At 39.5% G+C, this 18,171-nt stretch overlaps 1 protein-coding gene across 6 annotated transcripts in view; it reads right to left on the bottom strand.

Annotated features, from left to right (window-relative positions):
- Positions 1 to 439: 439 nt before the first annotated feature.
- LOC109910719 (calmin) overlaps positions 440 to 18,171 on the bottom strand; it is a 107,138-nt gene continuing 89,406 nt past the window's right edge. For 2 of the 6 annotated variants that reach the window (XM_048600240.1, XM_048600242.1), the window contains 4 exons: positions 17,991 to 18,093; positions 11,583 to 11,708; positions 8,002 to 8,066; positions 440 to 4,117 (listed from right to left, as the gene is read on the bottom strand). In XM_048600240.1, coding sequence (XP_048456197.1) covers positions 3,913 to 4,117; positions 8,002 to 8,066; positions 11,583 to 11,708; positions 17,991 to 18,093 — 499 coding nt within the window. In that variant the 3' untranslated portion in view covers positions 440 to 3,912. Of the gene's footprint in view, positions 4,118 to 8,001; positions 8,067 to 10,281; positions 10,389 to 11,582; positions 11,709 to 16,142; positions 16,457 to 17,990; positions 18,094 to 18,171 lie in introns of those variants that run through there. The other 4 variants (XM_048600241.1, XM_048600243.1, XM_048600244.1 and 1 more) reach the window with 4 other exon arrangements.

Genomic DNA, 18,171 nt, shown 5'->3' with positions numbered 1-18,171 from the left:
TAATTTAACTTCAAAATGAGGAATATTGGCCATAATTACTATTCCTTCACTTGTCCTGTTTCAAAATGCGGAACACTCTCCTTAACAGCACTGTGAACATGCTACACTACATGGACTGCAGTGGCTCAACATTGCACACACTACCAATTACTATGAGCAATTAGGGATGGGCAATAAGTGCTGACTGAAACTGAATAAAAAAATGCTGCCATCGTACTGTTGAGGCATGGTTTAAATATACTTGCAGCAAGATGTTATTTTGGCTAATAATGGACCCTAATTTGATTCTTTAGTTTATAACTTATTCACCAGGGTTGCACCATATCATGTGAAATTTGTATCGCAACAGGAGCAGCATCTCAGATTGACCAGTGGGTGAGAAATATTGAATGGAAAGAAAAACAAAATCAGCTAGGGAGTTTAAGACCTGATTTTAATAAACTGTTGAATAGCTTTTATTCACACAAACTTATTTTTACAGACGCTCCCAAACTATGACAGAAAATGTACACCATTTTTATAGGAATAAACATTGTGAAAAGACTTATTTCGAGAATCATATAATCAGTGTAGTATTATGGTCTGTGCTATAAAGCAAATATCCTTGAATGATATAGAGGGTCCAAAGGCTAGAGACGCACAAGCACCTATCTACAAGTGTAACACATACAGGTAAATTCTCAGAAGGTATGTTTCTGGAGTAATAGAGTCCCACACTCAAAGCAAAGGACAACATGGGTGTCTTACTACTGATTGGTAACCAGCAGTTCTGACTTCATTAGTTAAACATTAAAGCTTCCAAAAAGGCACAATTTTTGTTTTCTCCTGTACAAATCAATTACTGTATTTTAAGTCATATGGAGTCAGTGGTACTGGACCTGCCAGTATTCCTATAAATAAGCTTAAGAATTTTATTGTGTAGATATACACCTCAAATAAGTGCAGCATAGCAAGAGCCACATTTTTCAATTCCAGTGCAAGTGAAACAAGTGTCTTTTTGCTCAATAGTTTCCCCCCCTCCACCTACTGTCCTCAATTGAAGATGAATCATTACTAGCACAGTTGCATATGTATACACCTCAATATTCACATATGACCCCAGATAGCCATTGCAGATTGGCTATTTGACTGGAAGTATCATGGCTAAACTTTATTGGTAGAATTAGCATTAACTAGATTATAGTGGCTTCAAAATGGGATTTGGGAGACTTGAATGCCACCTGGCAGTTTCTGCAGTGGACTACCACTAACAGACCATGCACCTGTCTGCTTCAGGGGTCGGGATCCTTTTATATGCAAATTGTAGATGCATGGCATCTATTGAGCTCCAGCTGTCAGAATTGGTTGGAGCCTGTGCCACATTCGATCTGATCAGTTTTATGTATGGGGAGACTCCAAAAGGTTAAAGTTGTACTCGTGAGGCCATGATCAGGAGTGTAAGCATGGACAGGAAACTGGCTAAGTGCAAGAATTTGATAACATCAGAGTCCAACTTTGTCCTGTCTTCCCTGTGCATTACAGTAGAGAAGGTCAGGGGTGTCATGTGTTATGAAACACCTCTGAAACAAGTAGGACTTGAATCCAATGCTTAGACCATTCAATCACTCCATCATTAGGTAGAAAATGCAGAGCATGGGTATAATGGTGAAAGTATTCACCCAGACAAATTTGTCTCTTTCATTAAATCAGTATAAAAAAAATCTGCTGTCTTGACTTATGCTAACATAATCAGACTGTAGAACACACCTGAACCTTCTATATGTTTATCTCAGCACTACACTGAACCAAGGGTTTTTCTCCATCCCACTCCTAAACAGAGAATGTATAGATTTGGGAACATTCAAAATTGTAACTATATTTGTAATTACTTTTGCTTTCTCATTTAGAGAACATCACAAATTAGAGCAGAAGGCATTCTAATCTGTAACATTGGGTCAGTCATTGATATTCCATTAATGTTACAGTAATGAACTTTGAAATGATACGAAGATGAACAGTGTAAAACATCAAATTCCTAAGTGCATTACGACCAGAGATTGTTAGGGAAGATGGAATATGGCAGGTGGGTTTGGATTTAAAAACCCAGACTGAACAAATATCTTCACCTTTCAGAATGATATACCATAAGTGTTCTGGGCAGCATCCAGAGTAGAAAAGTCTCCAACACAATCCTTGGTATGTGTTGAATGAGGGAGTACACAGCAGTTAGTGTGGTTGGTTTCTGCAGACAAATTAGCTAACGAGCTCCTGGTCACTAACTAGTGGCTCCTTGTGGAGACTGGATTAGGTTGAATCATGATTTGCTCAATAGATGCATCTCCTGCCCAAACTCACCATCAACTGCACAAGATTTCATAAATGGTTCTAGCAGCAGTTGTGGAATTTAGTTCAGCCCAAGTTAATAAAGGAAGGACGGAAACACCTTCAATCATAAGGTAGAGCTCCAACTGTCTAACCAGCCAAGAATGAATTCAATTACAGAAAACAAATTCTATGCACAGACATAAGCGCATCCAACACATACAGACTATTAACAATCAAAGAAGTCAAGCCATATACACAAGTAATGGAAACAGTAAAGGCCCCGCCTCTACTTTCAGTGGCAGTTTAAAGCTTTGTTTTAAGTGCAATTTCATCATCTGGATGAAAGAGAAAGAAAATGCAGCGAGGGAAATCAGTGCCAAATCTTTGTGCCCATTTGAGATTCTTTGGCTTATATGATTTTATGTTTCAATGTTATATAGTACTCATCAGGATCACTTTTTCTAAATATGATTATGCAGCAAATCAGAATTCTGGATTTAAATAAAATATTGTGAATATATCAATAATGCATCATGCGGTCTCGCAATCATTTGCTACTAAAGGTTAGCAGGAGGATGTTAGAAGCCATGATTCCTTGTTCAATATATTTCAGTAAGCAGGCTGATAGACAGTGATAACCTGGACCACTTATAAAAATGATTATAAAGCATAGTCAGTGAAGAGCTAAAACGGGATTGTGAATGGGCCTTCCAATTACCCCAGGCAATGGGGAGACAAAGAAAATGAGAAACAACAATCGATGAAACCTTGAAAATATCAGCCCAGCTGTGTTTTAACAATATATTCTTATTGCACAAAATACAGCGTGATTCAGCAATCTTGCACATGCATTGGGGAAAGCTATATTCAGCAGGAACAAGTTAGAGAAAGGATTACAGCAGTAATGTTCCAATTCTCTAGTTATGGTCCACTAGAAGTGCAGGATTACAACATTCACAACTTATATTCCCTTCTTGTCAGTCTCTGTATTTAAATCTCAAGTGTTTATTTCATTACTTGAATACAATGGTGTCTTATTCTGTTAACTTCCTTTTTTTCTGCACACATCTGATATCAACATAATAGGTTGCAAATGAAACCTCTTGACGAAAGAGCAAAACAGTGATAAAAGTAAAATATTAAAATAAAGCTTCATTTACATTGTATATGATATAAAACATATAAAAAAAACTTCACTTTCTTGCTGTCATACCACTCAGGAAGCTTCTATTGATTTGAAATTTGTACCCTATTGTGCACACATAGGAAGTCTGTAACATGCTGTGCCATTTTTTTGAAGATTTGCATCAGGTCAAATGTGTTCAGTAACATGTAGCCAGTCCTTATTGGGTCACCTCTTATAAACCAAATAGTCAAGATTAATGGAATAAAAACAATTTCTCAGGTTTATACTCAGTTGATACAATTGTAGAAACCAGTCATTGCCCTTCATTTGTTGGCATTGAAACTTTGGGATTTTACCATTTAAACAGGGATGTCAGGAAAATTCTGGAAACATTGGAGTATAAAAAGAGAAGAAATCTAACAATACAAAACTACTCCACAAAATGTTAAGCAGAAGAATAATTATGACCCATCTGGTAATAATCAGCTGGCCGTGAACAAGCCTAGTGACTCTAAGTCGAGGTGCAGAAGAATGATCAGCCAATATACTACCATCCATAGAATAACAATGATATACGGTAATTGAGGACGAGTAGCAGATCCTGAAGGTGTCTTATCATGGATAACAGCAGCAGTTGGATGCCACATTGCTTCCAATATACTTGCATTGTCAGATTGTTGGACTGACCTGGGGTAAAGAATGGAAATATGAATACCAAAAGAATATTTGCAAGTCCTAAAGTTTCCATCATATATCATTTATAGCATCAAATCAGTGCTAGGTGCACTTCATTACAAGACCAGATAGTGTAGTGGTGTCCTACTCAGTGAGTATTGTGTGGGCATGCCACACTACAAGACCTGTTTGGTTTAGGGTGGGACAGGGAAACCGCTACCTGGTCAACTAGCATAGTCTCTTGTAGTTAACAAGGTATTTAGTTTATTGCTTGGTAGCAACTGCCTACAAGACCATAAGACATAGAAGCAGATGTAGGCCTTTTAGCCTATCAAGTTTGCTGCACAATGCAATGAGATCACAGCTGATCTGATAATCCCCAACTTCACTTTCTTGCCTTTTCCCCATGACCCTTGATTCAGTTATTAATGTCTATCTCAACCTTCAATATCTCTGTGATAAAGAATTCCACAGATTCAGAGTCATACAGCATGGAAACAGAGCCTTCAGTTCAACCGTTCCATGCCAACCATAATCCCAAACTAAACTAATCCCACCTGCCTGCACTTGGCCCATATCCTTCCAAACATTTCTTATTCATATACTTATCTAAATGTCTCTTAAATGTTGTAATTGTACCCACATCCAACCCTTCCTCAAACCACTCTGTGTAAATAAATTGCCCCTCATGTCTTTTTTTTTAAATGTTTATCCTCTCACCTAAAAAAAAAATACCCCTTTGTTTTGAAATCCCCCACCCTAAAGACAACTGCCATTCACCTTATCTATATTCCTCACGATTTTACAAAACTCTTTAAGGATATCCCTCAACCTCCTATGCTCCAGTGCAAGAAGTCGCAGCCTATCCAGCCTCTCCCCATAACTCAAACCCTTCATTCCTGGCAACCTTCCAGTAAATCTCTTACGAGCCCTCTCCAGCTTAATAATATCCTTCCTATAACGGGGCAACCATCACTGGACACGGTACTCCAGAAGAAGCCTCACCAATTTCTTGTACAACCTCAACATAGCATTCCAACTTCTACACTCAAAGGTTTGAGCAATGAAGGAAAGCATGCTAAACTAACTAATCTCAGGAGATATTTCTCCTCATCTGTCTTAAATGGGTGGCCCCTCATTTTGAGATTATGACTTTTAGTCCTCGATTTGCCTACAAGGTGAAATACCCTCTCAGCATCTCTCTGTCAAGTCTTCAATGAATCTTGTATGTTTCAATGAGATCTTCTCTAATTCTTTGAAATTCCAATGAGTACAGACACAACCTAATTAACAGCTTGTAAGTCAGTACTTTCATATCCAGGATCAACCTAGTGAACCTTCTCTGGACGCTGAAATTGTATGCTAGCCTTTTATGATTTATGTATTAGGCTTCCAAATCCCTCTTGTGCTGTGGAATTTTGCCATCTTTCACCATTTACATAACAGTCATCTCCTTATGCTTTCTGCTAAACCACACATTTTCCAACATCTGAGGAATTTTTTTTTCCACCCAGAGAGTGGTAGAAATAATGAAAGTGATGCCTGAGAGGGTGGAGACAGGTACTCTCAATATTTAAAAAATATCCGGATGAGTATTTAAAATGTTAGGATGTAGTAGCCTATGGAACAAATGCAGTCAAATGGGATTAGTGTGGTTTGATGTTTGTTGGTTTACATAGACAGTGGGCCGAAGAGCCAATATCTACGCTGTATGAGTCAGTGTATTCCATCTGCCAAGTTTTTTCCCCCGCTTGTTAAACTTGTCTAAATTTATCTGTTGAAGGGTCTAGGCCCGAAACGTCAGCCTTCCTGCTCCTCTGATGCTGCTTGGCCTGCTGTGTTCATCCAGCTCTACACCTTGTTATCTCAGATTCTCCAGCATCTGCAGTTCCTACTATCTCTTCCTCACCATTCACCTATTTTTGTGTCAGCTGCAAACACGGTTATAGTACACTCATTTTCTATGTCTAAGCCATGAATATTTATGGTAAATAATTGTGGCCCTAGCAGTGATCCCTATGATACTCCAGTAGTTATTGTTTGCCATCCTGAAAATGCTCCCTTCATCCCACCTCTCATTCTTCTAGCAGTCAATCCTCTGTTCATGCTAAAATATTATCTTCAACACCATGGACACTGATCTTATTAAGTAGCCTAATGTGTGGTACCAAATGCCTTTTGGAAATCTAAATAGATTATATCTATTTCTTTGCCCTTATCTATCCTACTTGTTACCTCCTCATAGAATTCTAATAAATTTATCAAGCAAAACCATGGCGACTCTGCTATCAGCTAAATGCTCTGCTGTACACCCTTTACAGCAGACTCCAACTTTCTCCCAATAGTTAATATTAAGCTAACTGACCTATAATTACCTGTTTTAGTCTCCTTCCCCTCCACTCCCCTCCCCTCCACTCCCCCCCCCCCCCCCCCCCCCCCAAAATAAACTGGCAGTCTAATCCACTGGGACTTTTCCAGTATCTAAGGAGTCTTTAAACATTGCAACCTGTTAGTCCACTATCTCTGACAGCTACTATTCCATATAGCTATAAGATTATACCCATTAATCTTTATTTGTGCCATTAATTCATTTATTTTGTTCTGAATGCTACATGTGCATTCAAGAAAAGAATGCTATTTTGCCAGTTTCTGTCCCATGCTAGGTATTGTTATCCAAATAGCTGTCTTGTAATGCTGCCATATCCTTTGCACTTTAAGACTAGGTATCCCATCTCCCAAACCCTCTAATTAGTTTAAAGCCTTATCTACAACTCTAGTTATTCAATTTGCCAGGGCACTGGTCCTAGCATGGTTCAGCTGCAGCCTATCCCACTGGAACAGCTCCCTTATACCTCACAACGTGAAGCTCATTCCACACATACCAATCTTTGAAACTGACTTTATATATCCTATGCCAGTTTTGGGATTCCATGGGAGACTTCAACATTTGGGTGGACTGGGATAAACAGGTTGGTAACAGATACCAAAAAAAGAAATTCTTGGAACATCTATGAGATTTTTTTTTTGCAGCATGTGGTGGAACCCACTAGGGGAACAGGCAATTCTGAATTTGGTGATGTGTGATGAGGCTGACTTGATTATGGAGCTGAAAGTGAAGGAACCCCTAGGGGGCACTGACCATAATATGAAAGAATTCACTCTGCAGTTTCAGCACGAAAAGCTTGAATTAGATATTTAATTGAGTAAAGACATTAGGGAGGAGCTGGCCAGAGTCAATTGGAAGTGGAGCTCAGCAGGGAAGGTGGTGGAGCAGCAATGGCAGGAGTTTCTGGAGGCATAGCAGAAATTCATCACAAGAATGAAGAAACATACTAAGGGGAGGGTGAAGCAACTATGGCTGACAAGGAAAGTCAGGGACAGCATGAAAGCAAGGGAAAAAAGCATACAACTGTGGTGAGGATTAGTGGGAAGCCAGGATTGGGAAACCTTTAAAAACCCGCAGAGGATAACTAAAAAAAAAGCAATAAAGGGACAGAACATGAAATATGAAATAAGCTAGCTAATAATATAAAGGAAGATTGCAAGAGTTTGTTTTAGATATATAAAAAGTGAAAGAGAGGCAAGAGTGGACATTGAACCAATCATATTGACTCACATACAGATCAGAAACATTTTAATTCTTCTGTTCTCAAGACAACAGCATCCATTCAGTATACGCCTCACATCAAGAGCTAGCTGGAATGCTAGCTTCAAGCTCCAGCATATCTACAGACTTTCAATTAATTTCCTTTGTGTAACCTGACCAATGCAGATCAAATCGTTTTACTTACTTTGAATAATCTTCAATACATTTGGCACTGTGACATATCGACCTGAAGCCTCTGCATTGAAATAGGTTTAGGGTAACAGCTGAAGTACAAATTCAGTATTCTTACCTTGTTTGGAGGTGTGTTTCATCTGTAAATTTTGCTTCATTCAGCAACAGCAGACTCTCAGTTATCTGCAGTTCAAAAAGTTATGATGTCAACAGTAAATGATTCTTTCATTCTTACATTTATGCAGAATGTACATTCCAAAACATAGACCCTCAACACTTTCTGCTAACATTTCTTAAACAAGGGTGATTCTTTTGAAAAATTGACTGCTCTATAAAATGGCTGGTATGACAAGTTGAAGTCATTTTACTCCCATTCCATAAGCCTATTGCACAGTTGGCAGTGAGGTCAATCTAGATATTTTCAATCAACCTGTTCAGACATGTCTTGACACATCTCAGAAGCAGATAGGTCTTGAACCCAAGCTTTACGGTCCAGAGGCAGGGACACTACAACTATGCTACAAGAGTCTTTCAGTGAAGCCAATCTAGGGAACTGTCGTAATTGGTATCACCAGAGTAATGAAGTAGGGAGGAAGGTTCAAGCTATAAAAACCTCATGAGTCATTTCAATTGTGCTCAAAAATATTTGAATCTGTGTTAAGGGAAGAGTTTTTTTTTCTTAATTTATCTTCATTTTTGTTGTTCATAAACATGTTTTTATTGTTCAAACAAGGACTGCAACATTAAGTGTTTTTGTTTAGTAAAAAGATCACTTCCGTCACTAAAGTAAAACAAAGTCTATCCAACCAATTTCCATAACCATTGGTGCTACTAGATCATAATATCTGCCACCCTTAGCACATGTGTGCATATATACCCCCAGTTCTAAAGAAGAGTCATATTGGATTTGAAATGTTAAAATTTTCTCTCCGCAGTTTCTGCCAGACCTGCTGAGTTTCTCCAGCATTTTCTCTTTGTTTCAGATTTCCAGGATCCACTGTATATTGCTTTTATACCCTCATATCCCTGTGTTCCTATATGCCCTTTTAGAATTGTATCCTTTAGTCTGTTTTTCCTCATCCTTCTATGATAATAGATTACTTCACATTGCACTGCATTAAATTTCATCTGCTACCAGTCTATGTCCTCTTCACAGTTCATGATACTTCCAGCTTTTGTGTCATCAGCAAACTTTGAAATGGTGTCCTGCATGCCTGTATAGGATGCGCCAATGGGGTAAAGGTTAATGATGATATTCGACAGCTGCATGAGCAAATAGATTGTATAGGATAAGCTGAAGGGATAAAACTGATGATACTTGACAAGCTGCATGACCTTGAATGAATCCTGTGAACGTTCCTTCACAGGCTGAAGACGACACCAGCTTGGTTTTCTGTAGCTGTTTTCTGTAGTGGTCAGAAATTTTGTCTTCTATAGTTGTTTTTTCTGTGCCTTGCTGTTTGTCACACTGCATGAGAATAAGTGTTTCGTTCCAAGTCATTGGACTTCGCCTCAGACTAGAATCGTGAACAGTGCCAGAACAAGCTCAGCCTCCAGACCAGCCCTTGACGAGAGGTCCCCAATAGCTAGAAGGATATGAGGCTTATTGTTTTTTTTCCCTTTTTTTTCATTCTTTTTTATTTACTTAATAAATCTTCCTTTCTTTGACTTTTATTATTACTCAATAAATGTTCATATTTAAGTAATTTGCTGTTGTCGAGTCTTCTCTTAACTACATTTAACCGAATCTGAAAAGAACTGCTTGGATGCTGGATCCAAGATAACACCCAGTCAGCATCAATATTGCTCAAGAAAAGCAGTTGTCTCAATACCAACTCCTCGGGAACCCCATTATATACCTTCCTACAGTCTGAAATAAACTATTCATCACACTCTCCACTTTCTCTCATTCAGCCAACTTTGTATTCATTCTACCACTGCCCATTTCATTTCACACACAAATTAGATCAATATAAATTTGCCCCAAACAAAAACATGGTGATTTCCATCAAGCAATATCTGTTTATCCCAGATTATTGTCTCTAAATTATTTTGGAGGAAACTTTCTGCTAATCCAAAACTGAATGATGAACATGTAGTTTGGCAATTTGGCAACTGTGGAGGAGTTGAGAGAGTTGGTGGTATGGTAGAGCAGGGTGTGCTCAGCATATATGTGAAAACTGATTTATTTTTAAGGATAACATTGCTGTGGGACATTATGTAGATCAGAAATATGGATCAATCAACAGCAGTTCTCACCAATTTATAAAACATTGTTTGGCTTTGATTGTAGCTAAAGTCAAAAACTGCTGGGCTTAGACTACATCCATACTTCATTGAAACTTCATTATAGATTCTGCATGAACTCAACACAAGTATGTAGCAACATGAAGGATACTGAGGGGGCTTTACAAGGTCGATGCGTCACAGGTAGACGAGGCGATCAAGGAGGTGTTTGGTGCACTTGCCTTCATTGTTTAGAGCAGTTGCGACATCAAGTTGTGGCTGTACAAGACATTAATGAAGTCAATTTTGGACTACTCCATACAATTCTGGTGTCCCTGCTATAGGAAGGATGTTATTACACTGGAAAAGGGGCAGAAAAGATTTACAAGGATGTTGTTGGGACTGGAGGATTTGAGTTATAAGGAGAGATTGAATAGTCTGGGACATTTTCCCCTGGAAGGTAGGAGGCTGAGGGGTAACTTTTAGACATTTGTAAAATCATGACAGGCATAGATAAGGTGATGAATAGCCAAGGTCTTTTCCCGAGAGTAAGCAAATCCAAAACTAGAGGGCATAGGTTTAAGGTGAGATGGGAAGAATTTTAAAAAGGACCTGAGGGGCAACCTTTTTACACAAAGGATGGTGCATGCATGGTATACACTGGCACAGGAAGTGGTAGAGGTGAGTACAATTACAACATTCAAAAGACATTTGGACAGGTACATGGATAAGAAAGGTTTAAAGGGATATGGGCCAAACACGGCCAAATTGGACTAGTTTAGTTTGGGAAACCTGATCAGCATGGGCGAGTTGAACCAAAGGGTCTATTTCTGTGCTGTATGACTCTATGCAGAGATGTTTCACTTCATAGGGGAAATCTAGATCTGGGCATAAATTTAAAATAAAGAGTCTCCTATTTAGAAACATAAAACTATAGGAGCAGGAGTAGGCCATCTTCAAGCCTGCTTCACCATTCAATATTATCATGGCAGATCATCCAACTCAATAGTTTGTTCCTGCTTTTTCCCCATATCCTTTGATCCCTTAAGCCCAAAGTGCTATATTCATCTCCTTTTTGAAATCATACAATGTTTTGGCCTTGACTGCTTTCTGTGGTAGTGAATTCCATAGGCTTACCACTCTCTGGATAAATAAATTTAAGACACATACAAGGAGAAATTTTGTCTCAGAGAATCGTTAAGCTTTGAAATTTACTATCCACAAAAAGGGTTAAGAAATTAGAATTTATCTACAAGGCAGTCAAAGATTACGAGGGGACACAGGCAGGAGAGTGGTGGTAAGGTCATAACTGGAACAGTCATGATCTTATTGCATAGATGGGCAAACTTGACAGATCAAATGCGCTGCTGCTATTCTAATGCATGATAAATTATAAATGTCAAGGCAGCTCTTCATGAGTCACTAACTCAAAATATTGGAAAATGTTCATTCAGCACAGTCTACCATGCAGACTACCTTGGGCCGAGTCTTTTGTCTTGTCATTGATAGTATATTGGGATTAGGGCAGTGTTCATGCTGAATCAGTTTTTCATCTTGGTTGATTGAGTGTTCTTCTGAATCACTTGAACATTGTTCATCCTGAGGAAGAAACAAGATGCTGCTGTTAATTTGAGGCTCAAATATTCTGTGTCCTACCAGCTTATTTCCAGCATGTAGGCCCCTTGGTTCACCTTTTTGGATTGGCAGAGAATTTTTCCAGCCTTGCCAAAACTAGTGAAACATTAGGGGGAAGGGCTATAATTGGGAACTATGTATGGAGTTCATGTACGTCCCAATCTCCAACAGGACCTGGATTAATCAGAAGCAAAAGTGGGGACCATTTGGGCATCATATAATCACAAGGAGATTCAATGTTTTGTTTCCAAACATAAAAGTTAAATGCTATTCCCTTTCAAAAGGTAAAAAAGTCAATTTTACCGTGTCCTTTCAGACCCAGGACATACTAAAATCATAGATTTTCACATTACTGAAGGAAGCCATTTGACCCATCGTGTCTGTACTGGCTCAGGAAATAGCTACCCAACTAGTCCCACTCTCCAGCTTCACCACTTTCAAACATATATTCAGGTCTCGTTTGAAACTTCCGATGGAATCCACCTCCACTACTCTCGCAGGCAGTGCATTCTAAATCCTAACGACTCTCTGAGTAAAGAAGTTTCTCCTCATCTTACTTCTAGCTCACTTGCAATCTTGAAATTGTGACCTGTAGTTATACCAACTAGTGCGAACAGAATATGCTTCTTTACCCCAAAATTGTTCATAATTTTGAACACCTCAATAAGGTCACCTCTTAATTTTCTTTGCTCCAAGGAGAATAAGCCCAAACTCTAATCTTTTCTTTTATCTAAAATCCTTCATTCCTGGTATCATTCTAGTAAATCTCCTTTGAACTCTCTACTTGCCTTTAGCATCTTTCTTTAAATAAGTTGCCCAGAACTGAACACACTACTCCAAATGTGGTCTGACCACTTCTTTGCTTTTATACTCTATGCCCCTATTTAAAATAACCAAGGATCCTATAAGCCACCTTAACAACTGTTGCAACTTAGCTGGCCACCTTCAGAGAATCATACAAGTGAACCCCAAGGTTCCTCTGCTTCTGTGCTCGCCTCAAAGTTATACCATTGAGCCTGTACTGTCTGTCAATGTTTCTTCTACTAAAATGCATTACCTCACATTTCTCTGCATTCAAATTCATCTGCTGAGTGTCTGCCCATTTGGCCAACTTGTCACTGTCCCTCTGAAGTCGCTCAGTGTCACCTTCACAATTTACTATTCTCCCTAGCCTAGTATCATCTGCAAGTTTAGAGATTTTGGCCTCAACACCCATCTCAAAATCGTTAATATAAATAAGAAAAAGCAAGGGTCCCAACACCAATCACTGGGAAACACCATTTTCAACTCTTCTCCAATCTGAGAAATACCCATCTATGCCTACTCTGTTTCCTATTCTTTAGTCAATTTCTAATCCATACTGCCAAGGACCCATCATTGCCAAACATTTCTAAGTTGCTAACTAACCCGCCACATGGCCCCATATCAAATGCTTTCTGAAAGTCCAAGTGTACAACATCCACAGTACTATCCTCATCCATTGACTGTGTCACCTTGTCAAAGAACTCAATTAAATTTGTCAGACATGAACTCCCCTTGACAAAGCCATGTTGACAGTCTAGTGTTAACTTAAACTTTCTCGAAGTTTATCCCATATTACGGCCTTCATCACTTTTCCCACTATTGATGTCAAGCTGACAGGTCTGTAGTTTCCTGGATTATCCTTTGTCCCTTTCTTAAACAATGGTGTCACATTTGCTAACCTCCAGTCCCCAGCATTAGTCCTGTGTTCAGAAAGGCCTGGAAAAGTTCTGTCAATGCCTCCGCAATTTGATCCCTTAACTCTCTCGGATGCATGCCATCCGAGCCTGGTGACTTCTCTACCTGGAGTGCTGTCAGCCTTTTTAACCCTGCTTCTTTATCTATCATTATACTGCTTAGTTTCTCAACACCCATGTTTTCAACTAGGCCATTGTCACCATCTTCTAATTTGGTAAAAGTCAGCAGTCACATGACATCAGGTATAGTCCACCAGGTGTATCTGATATCAAGATTTCAGAGCGCTGCTTCTTAGTCAGGTGAAGTGACTGCACTCCTATAGTCAAAGGTTTGAGCAAAGGCAGCAACTGTGCCAAACACCTTTTTAACCACCCTGTCTATACATGACGCAAACTTCAAAGAATTGTGTACCTGCACCCCTAAGTCCCTTTGTTCTACACATGACCCAAGGCCCTACCGTTAACGTATAAGCCCTACCCTTGTTTGTGTACAAAGATGCAACACCTCGCTTTTATCCAGACTGAATTCTATCCGCCATTTTTCAGCCCATTTACCCATTTGATCAAGATCCCTTTGTAATCGTAGAATCACTGTCAGCACTACTATGCCAGCAATTTTGGTGCTGTCCACAAACTTACTAACCATGCCTTCTGTATTCTCATCCAAATCATTCATATAAATGACAAACTAAAGAGGACCCAGAACCAAGCCCTGTGGAACAACGCTGGTCACAGGCCTCCAGTCCAAAAAGCAACCATCCACCATTACGCTGTCTACTGATGTTAAGCCAATTGTGTGTCCAATTGGCAAGCTCACCCTGAATCCTCTGTGACCTAACTTTACTAATTAGTCTACCATGTGAAGCCTTGTCAAAGCCTTTATTAAAATCCAAATAAACAAGGTCTACTGCTCTGCCATTATCAATCATTTTAGTAACTTCCTCAAAAAAAACTCAATGCTTCCTCTTAGCCTTCCTTACTCCAGCCTTAGCCTCTATCCTGCATTTGGGATGTTCTTCTAATTTCTATTGCCATTATTATTTTGGCATGTATCATAAGCCTCCTTTTTCTTTTTTATTTTCTCATCAATATCCTTAGTCATCCAGGGTACTCTAGCTTTGGATACCCCTTATTTTATTTCTCATGGGTATCCAGCTTGCACTCCATTCATCTCCCTTTTGAAATTCTCCCATTTTCCATTTACTGTTTTATCCACTAAAATGCGTTTTCAATCAACATACTTCAGTTCAACTTTTAGACTACTAAAATCTGCCCTTTTCCAGTCTGATTGCCTCATTGACATTTATTTTTAATCCTTTTCCAACTTAATATTGAACCTGATTATTGGATGATCGCTATTTCCAAAATACTCCCCTACTCTGATGTTCTCCACCTGGCCTGCCTCATTTCCTTGGATCAGATGCAGCACAGCACTCTCCCTGGTGGAACAAGAAATGTACCATTGCAAAAAGTTCTCCTACACACATTGAAAGAATTTCTCCCCTTTTGTGCCCCACACTTTACGTTTATCCCCCAGTCTACCCTACGGTAATTGAAATCACCAACTATCACAACTTTACTTGTCCTTCAGATTTCCATAATCTGTCTACAAATGCTCTCTTCTACTTTCTCCCCACTATGTGGAGGTCTACAACAAAATACCCAACAAGGTCACTGCTCCTTTCCTGTTTCTCACCTTCAACCTATAAATTCTAATCAGGAACTGTATCTCATACTAAAGCACTTTATAGTCAATTAAGTACTTTTGAAATTTAGTCACTGTTGTAATGGAGGAACAATGGCAAATAAGCTCCAACAAACAGCAAGAGATAGCAAGACCTGCAGATGCTGGAATCAGAGATAACACAGTGTCGAGCTGGAGGAGCACAGCAGGCCAGGCAGCAGAAGAGCAGGAATGTTTCGGGTCGGTGGAGGGCGTGGGTGGCGTTCAAGACGCAAGTGGGGAGTTCCTGGACCGGGGGGAAAAGAACAGTCATCCGCGCCTACTCCAGTGTCACAATGATGCCACCGCAAACTGGAGGAGCAGCACTTCCTATTCTGCCTTGGGAGCCTACAGCCCAATGGCCTAAACATGGATTTCACCAGTTTTAAAATCTCCCCAACGCCGGCCTCATCCCATGTCCAACCCTCCCTTTCATCCCCAACTCCTTAACCTGACACAACCTGTCCATCTTCTATCCCACCTATCTGCCCCTCCCACTTCACTGACCAATCCCCACCACTCCCTACCTGCACTCACCTATCACCATCCCACCTACCTTCCCCAATCCCACCCCTCCTCTATTTATTTCTGAGCTCCCTTGCCCCTCCCCATTTCTGAAGAAAGGTCCTGACCCAAAACATAAACTTTCCTGTTCCTCTCATGCTGCCTGGTCTGCTGCGTTCCTCCCACAAACAGCGATCCATTTTTATATTTTTCAGAACACAAAAGGGCAGCTGTGGTAATTCTTATGAGGTTTCTGGTGAAGGCCCAGATGACGACCTCCAGTGGAATTTCCTTTGGCAGGATGATGCACTGCCAGCAGTTCAGGCATCTATCACTGGCTGGCAAGTCAGGATCCCCTCCTTTTGCGCTAAAATTCCATAATAAAGTCTTAAGGTTTTAGCTTCTTACAACTGCCGCTATTAAAAGAAACAAATAAAAAGTGAACACTACATATACAGTGGGTTCATCTGTAATATTGTTTATTAATCATTCACAGGATGTGGATGTTGCTGACTGGGCCAACAATAATTGCCCATCCCTAGTTGCTCTTCAGAAACGGAGGTGAGCTGTTTTCTTGAAATGCTGCAGTCTATGTACTGTCATTAGACGTGAAGAAAAAGCAATATATTTCTGTGATGCTAGTGGTTACAGGCTTGAAAGATTCTGTCCAAAGAGTCTTAGTGACTAGTACACATTGCTACTATCTTCAGTGGAGTAGGGAGTGAATATTTGGAAATAGGAAAGTATTGAAGGCAGAGACCTTTCATCTGGAATGAAAAGGGACAATAAAAAAGTTATTTTATAGGAGCAAACCACATTGAGGAGGGCAGAGCAACAGGCAAGGATTATAGGTCAAATGCAATATTTATCAGTAATAGAGAGTCTTGTTAGGTTTAAATAATTGGCAAGAAACACAAGTACTAGGAGCAGGAGTAGGCACTGCACACTGTGGTTGTGAATTCCACAGATTCATGATCCTTTGAGAGAAGTAACTTCTCCTCATCTCTTCTTTAAATCTGCTACCCATTATCTTAAAATTACGAACTCTCATTCTAGATTAGCCCACAACAGGAAACATCCTGTCTACATCTACTTTGTCAAACCCCTACAGTATTTTATATACCTCAATCAGATTTCCCCTCATTTTTCTAAACTCCAGACAGCATAGACCTAAACTGCTCAATCTGTTTTAATAAGACAAATCCTTCACCTCTGGAATCAATCCAGGGAACGTCTAATGCAACTGCGTCTAATGCAACTGCGTCCCTCCTCAAGTAAGGGGACAAAATTGTATGCTATACTCTAGCTGCCATCTCACTAATGCCTTGTAGAGTTGCAGCAAAATTTCCTTAGTTTTACACTCTATTCTTTTGGCAATAAAGGCCTGACAAATCTAGAAAAATGTTGAAAAGCCTGAGATGATGAATACAAGTCAAATTTGTGAAACAGTACCAGAAGGATTAGGGGAGAGTAAAACAGATAGAAAGTGGAGTCTTTACCCTGCCAAATTCCACAAACCTGCACTGTATATTTCTTTCTGTTTCTTTCTTCTCCTAGTCGATCTCTGAAGCAATTGAACGTAGGTTGTCAAGACAAATTGGAATATTTCAGGTCTCTTGTGAAATAGTGGAACCAATGTAGGCAATGTAGTGAGAAAAAACAAGGTACGTAAGAGGGTAAGGGAGAATGAATAAGCAGAGAATGGGGAAAAGGATGAAAGTACTAAGGATGGAGAATTCAAAATCAGTGGAAATAGGGTTTGAAGTAAACCAGTCATTAGAAGAACTGAAATCTAATAAATTAGAGGAGGGATATTGTAAAATGGGATAATGAAGCAGAATAGAATTAGCCTGTAAGGAATAACTGGCGACTGTGGTTAAATGGCAAGGGAAGAGAATAGTATCCAGTTGCAAGGAAGGAGCTAGAATCTTTCTTGTTGGGATGGTGAGTTGAGCTGCACAACTTGACAGTCTGGGTGTGATTTTCTTAGTAGAGTTTGGTCCCATTAGAATCAGAAATTAGCTACATTTCAGTGATAACACTCTTGCTGCCAAGGCAAAAGATTGTGGACTCATGTCCCACTCCAAAGATATGAGTACATAATCTAAGCAGACACACTCAGTGAAATACTGTACCTAATTTAACAAAATCTCCCAAACTCAGAATTTTTGAAGTCCTCCCTTTTAAAAGCATTGAGAAATGAAATGAAAAATCTACTTCTCGTAGTTAAATGGGATCTGTCTGCTAGACAGACTAGTACTTAACCCAACCACATTGTAGCCCCTAGTCTGTTTCACTCACCATTGCTTTCAGGAGTAACTCATGGCTGTGATCTTTATGGCTGGTGAAAATATCATAACTGCTGTTCTCTTGCGATTTTTCAGCACTTACTAAACTACGTGAACTGAAAAAACACAAATCAAGTATCAGACAAGAGATCAGTTTGAAAAGAGTTAAAATTAGTTATTTAATAAAGAAAAAT

Source organism: Rhincodon typus, chromosome 8, assembly GCF_021869965.1.
Source record: "Rhincodon typus isolate 14 chromosome 8, sRhiTyp1.1, whole genome shotgun sequence".
In the NCBI taxonomy this organism is placed as follows: Eukaryota; Metazoa; Chordata; class Chondrichthyes; order Orectolobiformes; family Rhincodontidae; genus Rhincodon; species Rhincodon typus.
The sequence above is the reverse complement of the archived record's forward strand: the minus strand, read 5'-3'. Positions and strand labels throughout refer to the sequence as shown.